At 38.7% G+C, this 20,952-nt stretch overlaps 1 protein-coding gene across 3 annotated transcripts in view; it reads left to right on the top strand.

Annotated features, from left to right (window-relative positions):
• The window catches only part of lin9 (lin-9 DREAM MuvB core complex component), an 81,460-nt gene that overhangs the window by 25,133 nt on the left and 35,375 nt on the right, over positions 1 to 20,952 (top strand). For all 3 annotated transcript variants that reach the window (XM_041252764.1, XM_041252763.1, XM_041252762.1), the window contains one exon: positions 406 to 510. In XM_041252764.1, coding sequence (XP_041108698.1) covers positions 406 to 510 — 105 coding nt within the window. The remainder of the gene's footprint in view (positions 1 to 405; positions 511 to 20,952) is intronic.

Below are 20,952 nucleotides of genomic sequence, written 5' to 3'. Positions count from 1 at the left end.
CTTTGCTGCTGCAGCAGTGTTTGCCACTCCTCCTACTTTTGTGTCGTCTGCAAATTTAACAAGTTTGCTTACTATACCAGAATCTAAATCATTAATGTAGATTAGGAATAGCAGAGGACCTAATACTGATCCCTGTGGTACTCCACTGGTTACCACACTCCATTCTGAGGTTTCTCCTCTAATCATTACTTTGTTCTCTACATGTTAACCACTCCCTAATCCATGTACATGTGTTTTCTTGAATCCCTACTGCGTTCAGTTTGAGAATTAATCTTGGAATGTGAACGACCACCAGGACTTGCTATATTACAGACACCAAGGGATTGAGTAAAAAACTTTATAGTTGTAGCAGTTCAAAAATATTGAAAAAGCTTATGTTACTGACTCTGTTATCTTGTTTTCCAGCCAACCAGAAGCTCCAAAAGAAGTCGCTTGTTTTATGAGGAGGATGACAAACCGATAAATTCAAGATCTCCAAGAAGAAGTCAGAGAGTTACAATGGTGCCCCAGGTCTGAGTTGCTGAACTTGCTTTTGGTTTTAGGGATGTGGTTTATGCAAAACATATATATACAATATATATTTAAATTTATTACAAGCTAAATAGGGCCTACTTCTTTTATTACCCAGTACCTTGTGGTCCACTCCGGGTAATTAAAATAACACTTTCCCGTTCACCCGAATTAAAACTGAGGACTAGCTCGTCTGTGTCTCAGTAGTCCTGTGGGCGAGTGCGTTCACAAGATTGTATATATAAAATAAATAAATAAATTACACAGTGCATCTATAGAAGGTCGCCCCCACCCCCCCTCCCCTTGAACTATTTTCACATTTTTTGCGTCACTGCCTCAGTTTCATGCATTTAAATGAGGATTTTTTCCCACTTATCTACACACCATACTCCACACTTAAGGGCAAAAAAGTTTTTATAGAGAGAAAAATTATATATTAATTATATATTAAATACAAAACATCATAATTGGATAAGTCTCCACCCCCCTGAGTTAATACTTGGTGGAAGCACCTTTTGCAGCAATTACAGCTGTGAGTCTATTGGGATTTGCACACCTTTGGCAGTATTTGACCATTCTTTACAAAACTGTTCAAGCTCTGTCATGTTCCTTGAGGTGTGTTGATGGACAGCAAGCTTCAAGTCATGCCACAAATTAATTGGATTTAGGTCAGGCCTCTGACTATGCCACTCAAGAACATTTACCTTTTTGTTTCTCCAGTGTAGATTGGCTGTGAGCTTTGTGTTGTTGTCATGCTGATAGGTGAACTTCCATCCCAGTTTCAGCTTTCTTGCGTAGGGCAGCAGGCTTTCCTCAAGGACTTCTCTGTACTTTGCTCCATTCATTTTCTCTTTTATACTGACAAGTGCCCCAGTCCCTGCCTATGAGAAACATCCCTATAATATGATGGTGCCACCACCATGCTTCACAGTAGGGATGGTGTTCTTTGGGTGATGTGCTGTTTGGTTTGCGCCAAACCCAGCGCTTTGCATTTAGGCCAAAAAGTTCAATTTTAGTTTCGTCAGACCACAAAACTTTTTGCCACATGGCTACAGAATCTCCTGAGTGTTTTTGCATATTTCAAATGGGACACAAAGTGGGCTTTGAGTAATGGCTTCCTTCTTGCCACCCTATCAGGCCAGATTTGTGGAGTGCTTGGGGATATTGTTGTCACGTGCACACTTTGATCAGTCTTGGCCATAAAAGCCTGTAGCTCTTGCAAAGTTGCCATTGGCCTATTGGTAGCCTCTGTTCAGTCTCCTTCTTGCTCGGTTATCCGGTTTGGGGGGACGGCCTGATCTAGGTAGGGTCTTGATGGTGCCATACCAAAACTGTACTTTTTTTTTATATTTCAGCATCAGAAAAAACTTATCACTTTTTATATTTGGATAAAATTCATTAGATGTGATCAAAAAATGACACACTGTTTGAGCAGGTGCAGTGACTTTATTGTGCCGATTAACAGTTGACATCACGAAGATGCTGCAAAATGATCTGTCTGACACTTGGTCTCCACGTTCGTCACCAGATTTGATATTGTTGGCTGTGAGCACCCAAGACGGCGAGCCACCATACACTGCCCTAGTCCAGCCACCAACATACCTATTGCACAAAGGCGCTGCTCTCTTGACAGACATGTCATATAGTTGTTTTTTTTTTTCTTTATTGGTTTTATTCAAGCTTGCAATTCAACAACTGAAAACACTACATGTCCAGTGTCCAATCACCTCTCACTAATTTGGTAATTAAGTGCATATGCTTCTGTCAGTCACTCAATCGTGTCATGGTCAAGGATGAATGATCGAGTGGTTTAAAAGAAACCAAAAACATTTACTCAATGTCCACTTAATACTTTTTTTTATTTAATGTGTTTGTAATAGTGACGTTTCTTTTGCTGTGGGTTTCAACTGAGAAACTTCACAGAAGGACTAGCATGTTTCAAAAGGTACTAGTCCTTAGGACTAATACCATAATTTTGTTGGTTTCTAACCCTGGCTAATCAATTGCTATTCATATACACACACAGTTGTTGTCAATCTTTTGTAGCAAAGGTTTTACTTTTGTTGAGGAAAAAGTTATAAAACTTTTTTTTTTTTTTTTTTTTGTGCAAAACTCCAAAAATTCCATCTCAAGTGTTTATACCCTGACAAGGAAAATTAAATGAATAGTTGAATAGCTAGTTGAGGGACCTTTAGCAATATGCCCTTTTAGACGATTAGGGTATTTGTCTGAGCTGAAAGTAAACAGTTTTGAAAAAAAAGAAACGATATTAAGTCTGCCTAGGTGTTTTGTAAGTGGTGACTTTTGCTTTAACTCTTAACTCCGCCCCATTAATTTTGGGGCGCAAGCGCACCAATGTTTATGCACATCTAGTACAGACTCTGGGTTTTTCCAAGCCGTATTCAGTGTGTGTATGTGGTACTTCTAGCCGGAACTACGATCGGCTAAAGTTAAGCCTCTCCTGTGACAGAGTTTGCAGCTTAGGTTTCGTTTTGAGTCTATTGTAGCAGCTAGACTGAAAGGGGTGTGATTGTTTGAAAGCTAAGAATTTGTATTTATTTATTTATTTTTTGAACACATATCCTCTCTATATATTCGTTGTCCCCCCCACTGGGGGGGAAATCACCCCCTCCCAGCACACACAAATGAAGTTCAAGCCCTGCGTTCGGAGTAGATTTTGATGTGTGCTTTGGAATGTCCATTTCCGCTTTAAACATAGTAGGCCTATATTTAAACCATTTCCGCTTTTGTAGCAGAGGGTTTCAGACAATTGGGCAGTGTCTTCTGGTATGCTAGTGAATCAGTTTTACCATGTATTGGAACAAAATTTCCTGTTCAATTAGAGGAAAAACAGCCCCATAGAAGGATATTACCACCTCCATGCTTGACAGTAGGTGTTGTGTTCTTTTCTTTGAATGCCTCACCAGACTTTCTCCAAACACATAACTATCAACGTGACTAAATAGCTAAATAGAAGTATTAGTAATAATACTGAATTCAGATTCCGATTTAAATTCAAATGCATACAATTCTTCCACTGATTCGGATGTCGGTGAGTGTGTCAGTGAAGACACAAGTGAAGAATGTTTACCATCAACATCAAGTGACAGCGAACAGGTGCCGCCAAGCTTGTGTGTTGCTCCATGCTTCAAGGAGTGTCATACACTGAAGCATTACACACACTCACTCCTTCCAACCCTACAACCTATTTACCTGGACATTATTTATTAATCTGTCTCTCGCCCTTTTTTATGATATGTTGTTGTGGTTGTTTCTCCCTGTTATTTTTTTATTCAAAACCTTTCCCTATGACTAAAGAAATATGTATTTGTTTTATATATTTACGGTAATTATTTGTTTTTAGTTAGCATTCATTACATGCATATATCCGGTACAGGCATACATCTTTCAGCTTGTTTGTACACTGTGCTCATAATAAATCAAGTGCATGCAGAAGACCGAAAAAAAAAAAAAAAAACTCTTGTATGACCGGCAGTGCATTTTAGAACTCCCTACTAGGGAAAAACTGGAAATTATTAATTCACTTTGACTTTTCCCATTTAAAAAAAATAAAAAAAATAAATAAAAATACCTATACAAAAACAAATACATTTCCCAGTGCTGCGGATTAATGTCCTGCCTTCCTGACTTGTGTTTATCATTGATTCATTCTGAATATTTTAAACCCGGCCTAACTACTGAGTGACAGCACATTCCTTCATTTCTATTGGAGACTCCGCTTGCGAGATTTAAAGCAAGATTACAATCGGGAATGGAGGCTTGTTAGCGGGATTTAAAGCTGTATTACAGTTAAAGTACAGAGGATTTAAAACAGAATTGTGGCGAGACGTATAAGAATGCCTACACACAAAAACCCCAGAAGAATGTGCCCTTGATCATAGGGATTTCATTGTGGAAGACGGCAAAGGAAAGAAGGTACAACTTAAGTGGGCAAGTACTGTCGAGTTACTAATTATACATATTTTGACAAGGAAAGAAAAATGCTGAAGCATTTTGGAAAGTAACCGAAAACCCTAATTTCATACAGTATATCAAAAATGAAAACCCTGAAAGATTTATGTAACTCAAAATAATTAAAAACAGAACAGAAGCCCTAATTAAAATCCACTACCAAATCATTATACGTAGCAACTCGATATGGTGCCGCTGTTATGTATGAAACAGGGTATGCCAAAGCATGGAGCATGGGAAGTAGTGCTTCAGTAAAATATGTATAAAATATGTACTGAATACCTAGTGTACAAGACAGTGTAAGAAACAATGAAATGTTTGAAACATACCAAATATACGTTAACACTAATCATTTTCAGTTTAGAAAAACTGAGTACAGTCTGTCCCACCTCCCCTCTAGCTTGCATTAACCAGAGGCAAATTTCTTCATTTCACCATCTCGACAGCAAAGCGTTGTATAGCATAAGCTGTATTGAAAGAAATGTCTTGGAAACCCCTCAAAAAAAAAAAAAAAAAGTTGAATGCAAACGACTGTTGCTGAATCATGGAGGCACATCCAATCTCTGGGGTCATTTTACAATCATAACTTCTTCGTCATCTTCCAGTTGGACTAGAAGTGCTTTGCCTAAGTCTGCCGCAGTTCGTGCTGCTGCAATGCAAGCTTACTCCCCAGCAGCACCAATTACGTGTAAATAAACATGTATTTTTATTGAAATGATAAAAACATTTACTGTTCTATATAATGCATTTTTAAACTACATTTGAATTTAATTTAGTAGTCGCCAATTCATTTTACCCTGTTTTTTCTCAATTTGGAATGTCTAATTGTATTTAGACTCACCAGTACCACCCCTGAAGAAAACCACATGAGTACATGCATCCATCATGCCTCGTGCCAACATTGTAGGCTGGTGGAGGTGTGTTTTCATGGCACACATTAGGTCCCTTGATTTGATAAGTGGAGCAACGTTTGCATGCCACTGGATATCCGAACATCATTGCCAATCAGGTGCATCCCTTCATCAGCAGAGTATCCATCTGCTAATGGATTTTTTCAGCAGAATAATGCCCCATGCCATAAGGCTAGGCTTGCCCAGAAATGGTTCCACGAACATGACAGTGAATTCAACTTACTGCAGTGGCCTGCCCAGTCGCCAGATCTCAGTCCAATTGAGCATCTGTGGGATGAGACGGAACGAGCTATTCGGGGTAGAGATCCACTACCAGCCAACTTGACACAACTGTGGGACGCATTGGAGTCAACATGGACCAGCATCCCTGTGGAACGCTTTCGACACCTTGTAGAGTCTATGTCCCGACGAACTGAGGCTGTTCTGAGGGCAAAACTCAAGATGCAACTCAATATTAGAAAGGTGTTCCTAATGTTTTGTACACTCTGTGTATATGACAAAAATGAAGTTGTTTACTTGTTGCATTTACTTAAGAAAATGAATACAAAGACTACCATAATATTGTGTGCTTGACAGCAATTTATACATTTTGTTTTACAAGTGTCACTACAGTTAACATTTGCATTTACACTAGTATAAACACTTCTGTACAAAGAAGTATATAATGTAGCGTTAACCTTTATCGCCACTTGCTGTTGAACACTGCTTATTATAACTTTGACCTGTATCGTAGTAAAAAAGAAATGTAGCCTACTCAATGAGGATTTGCTACCTGCCTGGAAAGTAGGTCGCAAAATGGTCTTATGCAGCGGTTTATTTAACTAAATTTTTAATATATCATTTAAACAAACATGTACCTACTTTTTTTTTTAAATACTGTCACATAGTAGGCCTATATTTAAATTGGAAAGTATTTATTGAAGCCACCTTGTGCTCAAGTACTGGAACTAAGGTAATTCCTTGTAAAATGTATTTTGTTTTATTCTTAGTTCTACAAGAATGCAACCATACATGTCATCAAAGCATTTGATACGCCATCAGTATGGTTAACCAGGTTATGTTTCAACAGGGCATATTAAGTGGTTCCAAAATTATACTTTTATCTGTCTTCAGTTGTTGAGTGCGATTTCACTAACTAACAAATTATACACACCTATAAAGAATGATTAAAAAAATGATATGGTTACAACCACAATCAAGCTATTTTGAAAATGAAAGCTAATTCCAGCACGGTACCGCTACATTTAAAAGGTTCTTGCAACGTGTTGTATTAACTGTTTTGTTCATAACTATGCATGCTCGAACACTGCCTTTCCACTTCATTTTTTTTAGATGCTGTACAATATCGAAGAAATTTAACTAAGATGTAATAGCAGAATAAGCGATATCAACCAAGATTTAAAAAACAAACAAAAAAACCTCTGCGTTCATATTATTAAACAGTGATGTTAGATAGCTATGTGTGTAAGTTAGTTTGACAGGTGTCCAAACCTGGTCCTGGAGAGCCTCGGGGTGTCCTGGTTTTTGTTTTACTCCAGCCTGTTAATTATGGAATTGACTTAATGATTGGGCTTAATTGTTAAAAGAATCACTGTTCCAGGTATTTAGCGGTTGATTTAGAACTACCTATAAAACGTGCAGGATTGAGGCTCTCCAGGAACATAGGTTGGCCACTGCTATATACAATGCCTATAGAAAGTCTACACCCCCTTTCAGAATGTACCTTTTGTTGCCTTCCAGCCTGTATAAAATACATATAATTTCCATTTATCTACACATCCTACCCCACAACTTCCAAGTGAAAAAATTCCTAGAAATTTGTAGAAAATTAATTAAATAAAAACTGAAATGGCTTGGTTGGATAAGTGTCCACCCCCTTGTAATAGCAATCCTAAATAAGCTCAGGTGTAACCAATCGCCTTCAAAATCACACACCAAGTTAAGAGGCCTCCATCAATATCAAAGGCCTTCAATATCCCTTGGAGAACAGTCAAGACGATTATTTACAAGTGGAAGGTGTATGGCACCACCAAGACCCTGCCTAGATCAGGCCTTCCCTCCAAACTGGTTGACCGAGCAAGGAGGAGACTGAACAGAGAGGCTGGCAAGACAGGCTTTTCTGGCCAAGACTGGTTAAATTATGCATGTGACAACAATATACCAAGCACTCCACAAATATGGCTTGTATGGTAGGATGGCAGGATAGAAGCCATTACTCAAGAAAGCCCACCTTGAAGTATGCAAAAGAAAAACATTCAGATTCATTCAGAAAAACATCCCATGTGGTAAAAAGTTTTGTGGTCTGACAAAACTAAAATGGACAAAACTAAAATGGAACTTTTTGGCCTAAATGCAAAACGTTATGTTTGGCACAAACCCAACACAGCGCATCACCCAGCTGTGAAGCATGGTGATGGCAGCATCATGTTATGGGAATGTTTCTCATCGGCAGATATTGGGGTACTTGTCAGGATAGAAGGGAAAATGAATGGAGCAGAGAAGTCCTTGAGGAAAATCTGCTGCCCTCTGTAAGAAAGCTGAAACTGGGACAGTTAATCTTTCAGCATGACAATGACCCAAAGCACACAGCCATAGCTACACTGGAGTGGCTAAGGAACAAAAAGGTAAATGTCCTTGAGTGGCCCAGTCAGAGACCCGACCTAAATACAATCGAAAATTTGTGCCATAACTTGAAAATTGCTGTCCATCAACCGCCCGGCCGCAGTGGCCGCGAATACGGCCCAAACCCGTACCCCAGCTTGTCATGACTCCCTTCACGTCATCGCTCGGTGATGCCTGCCTCTCTCCGCCCAAGGTTTCCTGCTGCTCCGCTTCGCCTGTGGTCGCTGGAACAGCTTTGCCACCAGCTCTGGGAATGTGCTGGGGCTGGAGGAGCCAGCCCGGAAGCCTTTAATGGCTTTGCTACCAATTGGTAAGCTGACAGCCTTTCCGCTGTCAGCTAGGGAGCTGCTGGTTGTGAACATGGAGGAGGAGGTCTGGAGACCACCAACCCCAGCAGCAGTTTCCCTGCTGGAGATCTTGGGGGAGTTCTGGAGACCCCCAACCCCAGCAGCCTTTCCACTGCTGGAATTGCCCCAGCTGAAGGAGTTGGCCTGGGAGCTGTCACCACTTCTGCTGACAGGCTCACCATTGGCAGCATTTCCGCTGCCAGTGTTACAGCAGGAGGAGAGAGGAGCAGCCTGGCTACTGGCAACATTGCCGCCCATGAACCCCTTAAAGTCCCTGTTCTTGGCTCGGTGCGAGATTTATGGGATTAAGGGGGGAGGTGGCCATTGAGGCCATGTGTGCTATGCACAACGGGAGGAGATATGTGGAAATGTTGCCCCCCGCCCCTGTGTGTATTTCTGTTTTATATGTTTTGTGTTCGGTTAGTGGAGAACGGGATTGGAGGCAGAGGTAATAATAGTAAGCATAATAACAGCTCACTGTGTTTGTCTGTGTAGTCCATTTTTGTTTGTCTCTTTGTTTTGGCTGCCAGTGCTGTGTCCTGTGTTTTGTTTGTCTTTGAAACCTTTTATTTTCTGTCTGTTTTAATTATTAAATGCTGAGCGCAACCAAGCGCTCAGCTTCACCAAACTCCCTGCCTGTGTCTGTTCTGTGTTGGTCCCTGTTTCTGGTCTGACGTCACCCACTACAGCCGTCTTTGTGACACAGTGTCTGCTAAGAAATAAAATAATTTTTCAGGCCTGGTTGGTATACGGTGGGAGATCTGCCTTGCAGTACCAGGTACTTTTTTTAAACTTTTCTTTGGAATTTTACTCAAAGGTGCAGTCGAGGGTCTATACAGGTAAATGCCATTTACCCACTTTTAATTTGGGCAATATCGTTTACCTACTTCTCATGTAAGCGATACAGAGTTTTACTCACTTCTACTCTCCTGTGATGTGCAAATCCTGTGTTAGACAATGTTTTAATGGCAAGCATCTGTGTTGTGTTCAGGGAATGTGAGCGAATCGGTGACAATACCGCTCATAATATCCTCTGCTCTCCTCCACTCTTTCTTTGCTCCACTCGGCTCTCTTTCATTCCATTCCCCCGCTCCAGACAAAATGGTTTAAAAAAATATGTATAACTAGCTGTTTTTCCCCCCATTGTGTTGCCAATTGCAGATGAAAAGATGCAATGTACATTCAGAAAGGAATAACATTTAATTGTCCTTACTAATCTCATACCTTGACCCAAATAAAAAAAAAAAAAAAATCCCCCACCTATGACCATAAAGAGAAATGCAGACAAAGTGCTCGAGAAGTTATCTAATTGAATTTGAAGACGCTTTCTTGTTGTTATTGTTTGGTACTGAAAAAAATGGTACATTTCAAACTTTGCATATGATTTGTATCAAATTAGCTTTATACAGAGCACATTTGTATCCAGATATCTCATAGGGAGCTCAAAGCAACCCACGAACACGTATGAGTTGATGGGGCTGACAGATCAACCTGTACTAGTGTATGAACAAGCCTTAATTTAAGAGTGCAGAATATAAACCATGTTCACAGCGCTGTATGGTGCATAACCGTAGAACTGTATAAGAACAATAACTGCACACTGACGTTTCTCACATTTTTACGTGGCACAAATGCAGCTCCACATTTGGGAATATATATTTAATCTAAACTCTTCATTTTATTATATAATTATATATATACACCAGGCTTCTAATTTAGCAAAATCCGACATATACACTAGGCCAATCGGCATAGAGTATCGCGGTCGTGTGACCCTATTGGCAGCGCCCAGGAGATATAGTAGCGTATTTAATCTTGTAAATTGTGATTTTATAATTTAAATGATGAATAAAAAAAAAGCAACAGTCAATTTTCTAATGGGGTGTAGCAATGGAGAATAAGCATTCGCAAATAATGCTTAGAAAACTGTCACTCGATTGGAACTGGAAAACCTCCCGTCATCTCCCTTGCAATGCCAACCCCACTTAATGGTGTTCTACGTTTGTGTTCTCCCTCTGCATGGGATGCGAAGTGCATAATTTTAATTTACTGAAACACATTGCATCTTTAGAAGGAAATATAAAGTCATTTTACAAAAATGTGGAGATTTTACTTGGTCACGCCCCTGACTAAAGATATCATTGGCAAAGGGGGCCGGTTGTACTAACGAGGTCAAAGAATAGGTCACGAGTTACTAAAAGTAATGAACAATTACCATAATGAACACTGTCATTGTATGTTGCTTAAAACATAACACAATATTCATAGTAAAGTTGATTTTTTCTCTATAAACAGTAACGTGTTTTGAAGTAACATGTTTTAAAGCTAGATTTGCTGTCTGTGGATTGGTGTTTACATTATCGTCCACATATTTTAAGTGATTGAAAGCTGAAATTACTTTTTTTAAAAACACACTTATACTAATGTAGTATTGGTGAACGATAATCAGTTGGATTTCGTGAGTACTCTGGGGCTCAAGCACCAATGGCAAAATAAATCTCCTATTATGTCAAATTAGTGTGGTTCCCTTGTTTTGTATTTGTTTTGCTCTCCTTAGTATCTATAGTAGATACATCAGTCGTATATCAATCATAATTAATAAAGTGAATCGTCAATCATATTAAATATATAAAAAAAAAAAAAAAAAAAAAGCTTTTTAAAAAATGCAATTCTCAAGACTGCAAAACATAAAAGTGCCTAATTGTGGTTTGAAACTGGAAAATGAGTTGTTACCATGCACAGGCATGATGGAAAATACTGTAAAGTGACTGCATCTGTATTTGTCACTTTTTTAATATTTTTTTTAATATTTAATTTTTTTTTTTTTTTTTTAGTGTGTGTGTATGTGTGTGTGTGTGTGTGTGTGTGTGTATGTATATATATATATATATATATATATATATATATATATATATATATATATATATATATATATTTTTTTTTTTTTTTTAAACTTTGTTTTTATTGACAAGCAACACAACACATCAGTACAGAAGTTTTAACGTTGATTATTTTACATGAGTACAGTTCTAAAGTTATGACAAAGCATATATATAGCGATCCAGTATACATTATATCTTGGTAAATACCAAGTTATTCAAAGTATGTTCTTAGCCATTCTAAAACTTAACCAAGCAGGCAATATATAACACTATGTAACACAATTTTTGTTCCTGGGTAGTAAGTGTTATTTCCTAATTGCTTATGCCTCAAAAGTATAGAAAATGGCTATTATTCCCCACAAGCTTTGCTTTTGTGACCAGGACAGTGATATTTCAAAATATCACTATTTCCAATGGGAAAATGTGTGTCTCTTCGTTCACATAGTCAGAAAAAAACAACATATAAATCCAAATTAACATGTATTTATACTAAAGTAATACAAAAATGACTACAAAAGATTTAGAAGCAAGTAGTTTTTTGAGATTAAAGATTATACTGTAAATACAGTATACTACTGTCTTCTAAATCTTTTGTAGTCATTTTTGTATTGCTTTAGTATAAATACATGTTAATTTGGATCCATATGTTGTTTTTTTCTGACTTTATGTGAACGAAGAGACACACATTTGCCCGTTTTCCCATTGGAAATAGTGATATTTTGATTCCTGGTCACAAAAGCAAAGTTTGTGGGGAATAATAGCCATTTTCTATACTTTTGAGGCATAAGCAATTAGGAAATAACACTTATGACCCAGGAACAAAAAAATAATAATAATAATTGTTACACGGTGTAATCAGGAAACATGTAACCAGGTTATTAGTTTACGGTCATTTCAGCCATAAGGTTGTTTCATCATTTCGGTGCAATATTGTAAAAATTGTGACCACGTAGCCAGATATTTTTCTTGTCTATTTTGTAGTATAGCTGTAATTATCTCCATGTCGGCTAATTCACCACTTAACCCTAACCACATGGCTGTTGAGGGCACCAGGTCAGATTTCCAGCGTTTTGTTATGTGTTTTCTAGCTGCAGCCAGTAGGTAACTAATCAGTTTATTAGTGCCTAAACTGAAAGTATTAGGAGGGACAAGTCAAATAAGAAAGTACAAGGGGTCCAGAGGGATAGTAATTTGAGTAATTTTCTGTATTTGCTGTGTTTGAATCCAGAATGGCTGTATCTTTGGGCAGTCTCAAAATATGAGACAGTGTGCCTGCCTGCCCACATTGTCTCCAACATAGAGGAGATTTCTTTGTTTATTTTATTAAGTTTATGAAGAGTTAAAAAAACAAACAAACAAAAAGCAATTTAATTTAAATTGAAACTCCTAGTTCTATTACAGGTAGTGACTGAGTTGGCTGTTTTCCATATTCTCCCTGGTTTCTTATGATATTGGCCTGTGCAGATCAGCCACCCAGTCAGTCCTGCGGTTACACGTATTCACAGGTTGCATTTTAATATGGTGTAATAAAGATTAGAAGTAATTCCTTTGTACTTTTTTGTTCGATAAAGTAGCTCATCGATAGGAGTCATGGGCTCCTGCATTTTCTGGATCAACCCATTCTTAGTTATAAATTGTCTAACCTGCAAATATATCCAAAAAAGTTAACTTTAACAGTGTTAAATTCTGCCTGTATTTCCTCAAATTATTTTAGGGTTGGACCTCTAAATAATTAAGAGATTCTGCAGATTCCTCTATCTTCCCATTCCTTAAATCCCTGAGATGTTGAGGCTGGGAGAAAGCCTGGATTGTGGAATATAGGTGAATGGAGAGAATTCCACAAAATTTTATATTGACGTTTTACACGCCAGATTCTAAGTGGGTGCATTATGATGGGGTTATCTTTAAATCTACCTACTGATTGTGGGTTGTTTATAAATGGTAATTTAGTGGTGTTGACTGACAGTATATGTTTTCAATTTCTTGCCATAAAACTTCCTCAGGGTGTCTAATCCAGGCAGCCATATAATAGAGTTGTGCAGCCCAATTAAAGTTTTAAGTTAGGAAGTCCAAGTCCTCCAGATTTGTTAACTGTAATTGTTTGAAAACTGATAGGGGCTTTTGTTTTGCCAGAAATTTGGTGGTTATTCGATCAAGCTGAGTTGGGACTTTAACTGGAATTTTAACTGGGAGCATTGAGAATAAATATAAAAGACGTGGAAGGATGTTAATTTTCACTGAAACTATGCGACCAGCTAATGAGAGCCAGTGGTATCAATCGGTCTATGTCTTCACGAATTTTACCTATTGCAAGAAAGTTAGTTGTATACAATTGATCATAATTAGGTGTTATATTGACACCTAGATATCGAATACTGGAAGTCTATTGAAAAGGAAAGTTCTCTCTAATGCTAGTAGGTATAGACCCGAAAGCCATCGTAGCTACTGTTTTGTTCATATATATCCGGTAACCCCATGTCGTGCCATATTCCTCAGTTATTTTTAAAATATTTGGAGTGGAGATCAAGGCTACCGTTATATAGAGAATTATATCATCAGATCTGTTGTGCCGATCTGTAAACCTTGAATGTTTTTAGAAGATATTATTGCCTCTGCCAGGGGTTCTATACTAAGGGCAAATAAGGGGAAAGAGGACAGCCCTGCCACGTGCCCCTTTGGAGTGGAAATGAGCGAGACGTGTTATTGTTGTGTATCAAAGTTCTAGGACTTGCATATGATTTGTATCCATTTTATAAACTGGTCCCCAAACCCAAATTTGTGAAGTGCAGATGTTAAGTTCCAGTCAACTCTGTCGAATGCTTTTTCAGCATCAAGGGATACAAAGGCGAAGTCAGGTGAATTTTGGAATAATTCAATATATTTAATAATCGCTTGGTGTTGAGTGTCTACCTGTAATAAAACCTGTTTGGTCTGGTTTGGTGAGCTTTGTAATTATCATTTCAATGCTTTTACCAGAAATTGTTAATTTTTTAATCGATTAATTAGGGAAATCGGTCTATATGACGCACAGTCCAGCACATTTTTGCCAGGTTTTTTAATTAGTTATAGTAGCATCATTCCATGTGTCTGGGGATTTTGTTAGTATGTATAGTGTAATCTATGACTCCTTTTAATAATGAAGTTATTTCTTGGCTAAAAGCTTTATCAAACGCATTCGGAAATCCATCTGGACCTGGGGTTTTCCTATTTTTCTTTTTTTTTTAGTGGCATTTTGTATTTCTATAGATGTAATAGGTGAATCTAAAATATCTTGTTCTGTTAGTGTTGGGAGGTTAATTTGATCAGAATTGTTTGGAGTACATTTTTTGGGTTTCTCAGTTTTTCATAAAATACAGAATCTATTTATCTTCTGTGGGTCTGAGATAGTTTTGCCTTTGGAATTTTTAAACTTTGGTATGCATCGTTCTACTGTATCCTTTTTGAGCTGCAGGGCAAGCAGTCTACTCTGTCTATTGCCCACAGTATAGTATTTATTGCGTGTGAATCTTGCAGAGCCCTTAGCTTTAAGTAAGGAGTGAGTTAAGTTTCCCTTTTGCTGCAGTTGAATATATATGTTTTCATCTCTTTTAGCTTTGTGTTTTGATTCTATCTTGGCAATTTTTCCAATTCTTTTTGTTTTACTAATCTCTTCTTCTTTTTTTGTGTTTTAAATAGGATGATTACACACACACACACACACACACACACACACACACACACACATATATATATAATAGTCTACACCCCCTTTCAAGTTTTTCACCTTTTTGTTGCCTTATAGCCTGGAATTAAAATGCATTAAAATATACATTTTTAAATTTATGTACACATCCTACCCACAACTTCCAAGTGAAAAAAATATTGTAGAAATTTGTAGAAAATTAATTAAAAATAAAAACTGAAATAGTTTGGTTGGATAAGTGCCCACCCCTCTTGTAATAGCAATCCTAAATTAGCTCGGGTGTAACCAATTTGCCTTCAAAATCACACACCAAGTTAAGTGGCCTCCACCTGTGTTACATTGTGGTGATTCACATGATGTCAGGATAAATTCAGCAGTTCCCGTAGGTTCCTTCTGCTGGGTAGTGCATTTCAAAGCAACAACTCAACTATGAGCACCAAGGAGCTTCAAAAGAAAGTTGTTGAAATGCACAGATCAGGGGATAGGTGTACTTTGCAATATCCAAAGCACTCCACAAATCTGGCCTGTATGGTAGGGTGGCAAGAAGGAAGCCAGTACTCAAAGTGTGTTTTTTGTGCGTGTCTCTTTTTGCTGTGGATGCTACTGGAAAATGGGTGCATGCGAATGATGCACGCAGGAGATTCTGTAGCCATGTGGCAAAGAAAATGGAACGTTTTGGTCTAAATGCAAAGCGTCATGTTTGGCGCAAACACAACACAGTGCATCACCCAGAAAACCATCCCTACTGTGAAGAATGGTTGTGGCAGCATCATGTTATGGGGATGTTTCTCTTGTCAGGATAGAATGGAAAAAGAATGGAGCAAAGTAGAGAAGTCCTTGAGGAAAACCTGCTGTCCTCTGCAAGAAAACTGGGACGGAAGTTCACCTTTCAGCATGACAACGACCAAAAGCACAAAGCCAAAGCTACACTGGAGTGGCTAAGGAACAAAAAGGTAAATGTCCTTGAGTGGCCCAGTCAGAGCCCCGACCTAAATCCAATCGAAAATTTGTGGCATAACTTTGAAGATTGCTGTCCATCAGCGCTCCCCGAGGAACTTGACAGAGCTTGAACAGTTTTGTAAAGAAGAATGGTCAAATATTGCTAAATCTAGGTGTGCAAAATTGGTGGAGACCTGTCCCAACAGACTCGGAGCTGTAATTGCTACCAAAGGTGCTTCCACCAAGTATTAACTCGGGGTAGAGACTTATCCAATTATGATCTTTTCAGTTTTGTATTAATGTAGAATTTCAATAAAAACTTTTTTCTCCTTAACTGTGTGGAGTATGTGTAGATAAATGGGGAAAAAAATCCTCATTTAAATGCATGCAACTGATGCACTGATACAACAAAATGTGAAAAAAGTTCAAGGGGTTGTAGACTTTATAGGTACTGTATATTCATATATACACACATATACATAGACATGTATACACACAGAGACTTTTAAACAAAAACAGAATGAAAATAATACTATAAGTGCACCTAGTTATAATATTTGCATTGAAGAGAGATGCATGCCAGCGTTATCTCCACAACCAAAAGTAGAGGGTTAAAGTCTGTACTTACCTAAGAATATTCACATCAATCACTGAGTCAATGCGAGTTTGTTGTGCCACAGTGTTTGTGGTGATATTTTTTTTAGTTATTATTCTTGTTTAATAATAAGAATAAAAAATAATAAATGTCATCCTGGAATATTGTCCACATAGTGTGATTAGTATTTTCTTACAGTAGACCGCTCTGCATCTCGCTCCTCCTTGGCATTACAGTTTCCCACATTGCTGCCATGTCTCTCTCACTCTGTCTGCCATCTGATCTGTCAGGTGGGGTGATTCCTAGGGTTCCAAGGAAAGTTTCGTCCTCTGCTGGGGTGTTGAAGTTTTTTGTCTGCCCGTTGTGTGTTACTCGCAGCCGTGCCAGGTATAGAAGAGTATCGTATCCCTTTAGCTACGAGTGCTTTCTTAATACCGCCGTTTTCTTTTTTGTAGTAGTTTGGCTGAAATATCTGGGTAGATTTGAGATATGTTTATCCATGAAGTTCAGTTCTCCTCTCATGAGCCCGGCGAAGAATAAGTTGCTTGGTTTGAAAGTTCAGCAGGTGCAGTACGAGAGCACAAGGAGGTGCATTAGGGCAGTTTGGCTTGGATGCTAGTGTTCTGTGTGCTCTTTCGATTTCAATTGGAGTTACTTCTTCCATTTCCAAGAGTTCTCTCAGCGTTTGTTCAATAAAGAGCATAGTCTCTTTCCCTTTGGCATTGTCTGGCACCCCAAATATATGTATGTTGTTTCTATGGCCTCGGTTATCAAGATCCTCAATTTTATCATGCATAGCCTTATTTTGTATCATTAAATAAGTCGTGGCTTTGTCATGCAGGATGAAGTTCTCCTCGTGTTCTTAGTCTGTGTTCCACCTTGCTCATCCTTTTGTCATTTTTTGCCGCTGTGCTTTTAATAGCATTTATTGAGCTTTCCATTTTATCAAATGATGACATTTCTCACCTAATTATTGTTAGCTCTGTAAGAACCAGTGCACTGTCTTCTCTTGATTGTGACGAGCTGCTATGATGGTGGCCTCATGGTGAGGGTGACAGGCTCCTGTTCAAACTTTGCCACCTGGAAGGCGAACTTTGTGTTGAATTTATTTTGTCTTTCGTGGGTTTGTTCTTATTCATTTCTTTTTCGTTGAGATACGTTGTGCGTTGTTATAATTAAAAAATTACCACGAAAAAGCAGGAATTAGCTCAGTCTCAACAGGAGCTCACTTAGTTTACTTTCGTCTCCTAGATCCGCCCACTGGAGGTCCTTGGCCAAACATGTTTAAGAAAAATAAAACCATACTCAGTTCTTCTCGGTGCTGTAAAGGAGCGTGCCGGAAACATCTGCTCAAGGAAATACAACGCTCCGCTCCATATATAATTGGCTCGCTACACTTACACTCTGGGTGTTCCTGTGCATGAGACTGACAGCTGAGACTTTGGTCAGAACTGTGGCGCGAGCAGGGGGGGCGTGGCCACTGGACAGCTTGTTTTTTGTGTTTGTCTCTTCTTACTGTGGGTGCTACTGGAAAATGGGTGCATGCAAATGATGCACTAATTGAAGATAAACCATGGCCAAGAAAGACAAAGAACTTACCTTATGCATTACATTGGCCAAAGTTCATAACACCTCTAGAACAAGGAGAATAACTACCCTTTCTACCCTTTAGCAGTGACATGCATATGTACCTTTTTAACTGTTCATAACATTGTTTTGTACCTACATAACTATCAATATATCATTACCTACCAAAATAGACTCTTTTCACCACTGATGGATGTACATTTGCAACTAAAAATACAATATTTACACTTTCAATATATTCCAAAAATCCCTTCTACCGTTATTTTACTTTTTAAATCTTTTGTCATTTCTCTTATTAATCTACTTATTACTCGTCTGTCTATTTACCGCACACATTCTCGGATATCTTTCCGCTTTATACATTATTTGATTAAGTAAAAAAATAAGTTATAGCTAACAAAAGCATTGTCCATGTAAAAAAACAAGTTAGAAAAATGCAACAGTTGTTTTAAAGTGGTGATATCAAACACAAAAAGTCCAAGTTAGGAGAAGCAGTTGGGGAAACCTTGTCAAGCATCAAGCAAATGGGCACAATTGGAAAGGTGCTGGGGCACAGTAGTCACACAATTGTTGCTTCTAACTTGACTTTTTTCATTGCTCCACTTTACATTGAAATGCTCTTTGTACAACATCAAGGTGATTGTGACTGTTCCCTTATCACCTCAAAAGTCACATCTGCAACAAAAAATATTTAGAATGCACAACCTAAAAAAAGCTCCATCCCAGCCCTGGATCTACAATGCCTTCAATTCATTATCTCTTGCACTCGTTGCCATTATTGGTCTTGTTCATCATCTTCATTGTGTGTGTATCTATCTATCTATCTATCTATCTATCTATCTATCTATCTATCTATCTATCTATCTATCTATATACACATACACACACACACGTGAGAATGCACATTTGGGTGAATGGGCTAATGGTTTTATTATTCATTGATTTAGTTAATCCCCTGTACCTGGTGGTAATTGTAAATTGGAGCAAGGTGCAGGGTATTTAAAGGATACAGCCAGTCTGTTCAGGGCTGCTGAGTGGAGGGAGGCAGAAGGTGTGGTCTGCTTCCGAGCAGTCAGGATGAAGTGCTTGGTGAAACCTGCAAGAGTTTTGTTTTTGGTAACAGGTAAACGGCTTAGCCGTCCTGCGTGTTAGTCAGGGATCTGTTGATGTATAGTTAGAGCTTCAAAATGGAGTTAGGTTTTGTTTCTGTTTTTGTTTATTTGATTGGTGTTTATTAAAAGTGCGCCCAAGTGCCGTAAAAATCAATTTCTGGTTTCCTGGGTCTGCTTTTAAATGGGCAACGAACAGTGAGTGTGGCTAGGATCTTTTTACTAATATATATATAAAAAAAATCGCACAGTGCCGTGAAAGTATTTGCCCCCTATCTGATTTTCTGCGTTCTGGCTTTGGAGGGCAGAACTATTGAGATCGAAAGAGCCCACCGCATCTACAACAGAAAGGAAGGCCGTGGAAATAGGCCGCACACCTTGATTTTCAAGCGGCTGCATTACAATGACCACCAGGCCATTCTCGCTGGAGCTTGCACCAGCTCCACCATGCAGCACAGTGGCTGTTCACTTCGCTTTTTCCCGGATTACAGCAATGTCACAGCTCAGAAACTGGACATGGCACAAGCCAGGAAACGTCTAATTCAGAAGGGGATCAAGTCTTTCCTGATTTATCCAGCTCTGGTTAAGGTGTTTCATGGGAGAGGAGCACTGGCTATTTAAAACACCTATGGAAGTTGAAGATTTCACGGTCTCTTTGGAGTCTGCGGGTCCTATTTCGGCAACGGACGCAAATCAGCAAGGGATCTAAACTGTGAAGCGATGTCTGAAGTTAACCGGGACTTAAGGTTTGACAACAACATTGCAGATTGCTCATTGCTTATTGACAAATTATTTGTTAATGTGGTTGCCTTTGTGCTGGATTGTAAAGTGCTTTTTTTTCCCTTTGGGGCTAGGTGTAGGTGTATAAGGTTAAAAAATAAGCCGATTATATAGATATTTTTTGTCTTGTGGTTGACTTGGAGTCGGGGCGGGAAATTGCAGTTAACAGAACTGTTTGTCCCGCCTCAGCTAACTTATGATTGGACTGCTGCAGAGAAAATGCAGGTCTTTGATTGGTTGATCATATCACTGGTCTGATTTTAGGAAAACGTTAACTGCAGCTGCCCACCCCTCACCCGTAATGCACAGCAACCTATGGAATAGCCAAATACAGCAATGGGCCACAAGATGGGTGTATGATGTATTTATACAATTAATTTATAGATGTGTGGCAACACACAGCAAAGATAACAGGCAGGACCCCCCTCCCCTCTTTATCGTTCTCTCAATCTACATTTCCATACTTTGATGGCACACGTTGGATGCCGATATGCCTGTGGAGCAGTGAAGAACACATATAACTGTGTATGTAAACACACTGCCGCTGTCCATCATATCAATACAGTGATAAAGCACATAACTGATCCACCCATCCGGTGTGTGTGGGGGGGGGTGTTCTGTACTATTGTACCCAACTAGAGAGTGGACTGTTACCCTGACACGATTTGAGCCAGCGGTGCGCAATTATTGGAACTAGCGCATTTCAATTATCGCACAGATATTGGCATATTCAGACGAATTAGGACTTTTGCCCATTTCAAATTTGATTGAGTTATGTGCATATTGAATGTCCACCTAGAATACATTTGCATCTCATGTTTCTATTTACTGATGGATTACCATATGCTAATAGGACCGTATTAAAGGAACAGAAGGAAGGTAGTGTGCTGAACAGAGGTGAGTGCATGTTTCCACACATCTGTTGGGCATGGGAATACGCTATAAACTATGACATGCACATGTTGTATGTTATGGAAACAAAAGAGGCATATTGCTTGTACGTTTTTGCCGCAAAT

The sequence above is a fragment of the Polyodon spathula genome, chromosome 6 (genome assembly GCF_017654505.1).
Source record: "Polyodon spathula isolate WHYD16114869_AA chromosome 6, ASM1765450v1, whole genome shotgun sequence".
NCBI lineage: Eukaryota > Metazoa > Chordata > Actinopteri > Acipenseriformes > Polyodontidae > Polyodon > Polyodon spathula.
This window is presented reverse-complemented; position numbering and strand designations above follow the sequence as displayed.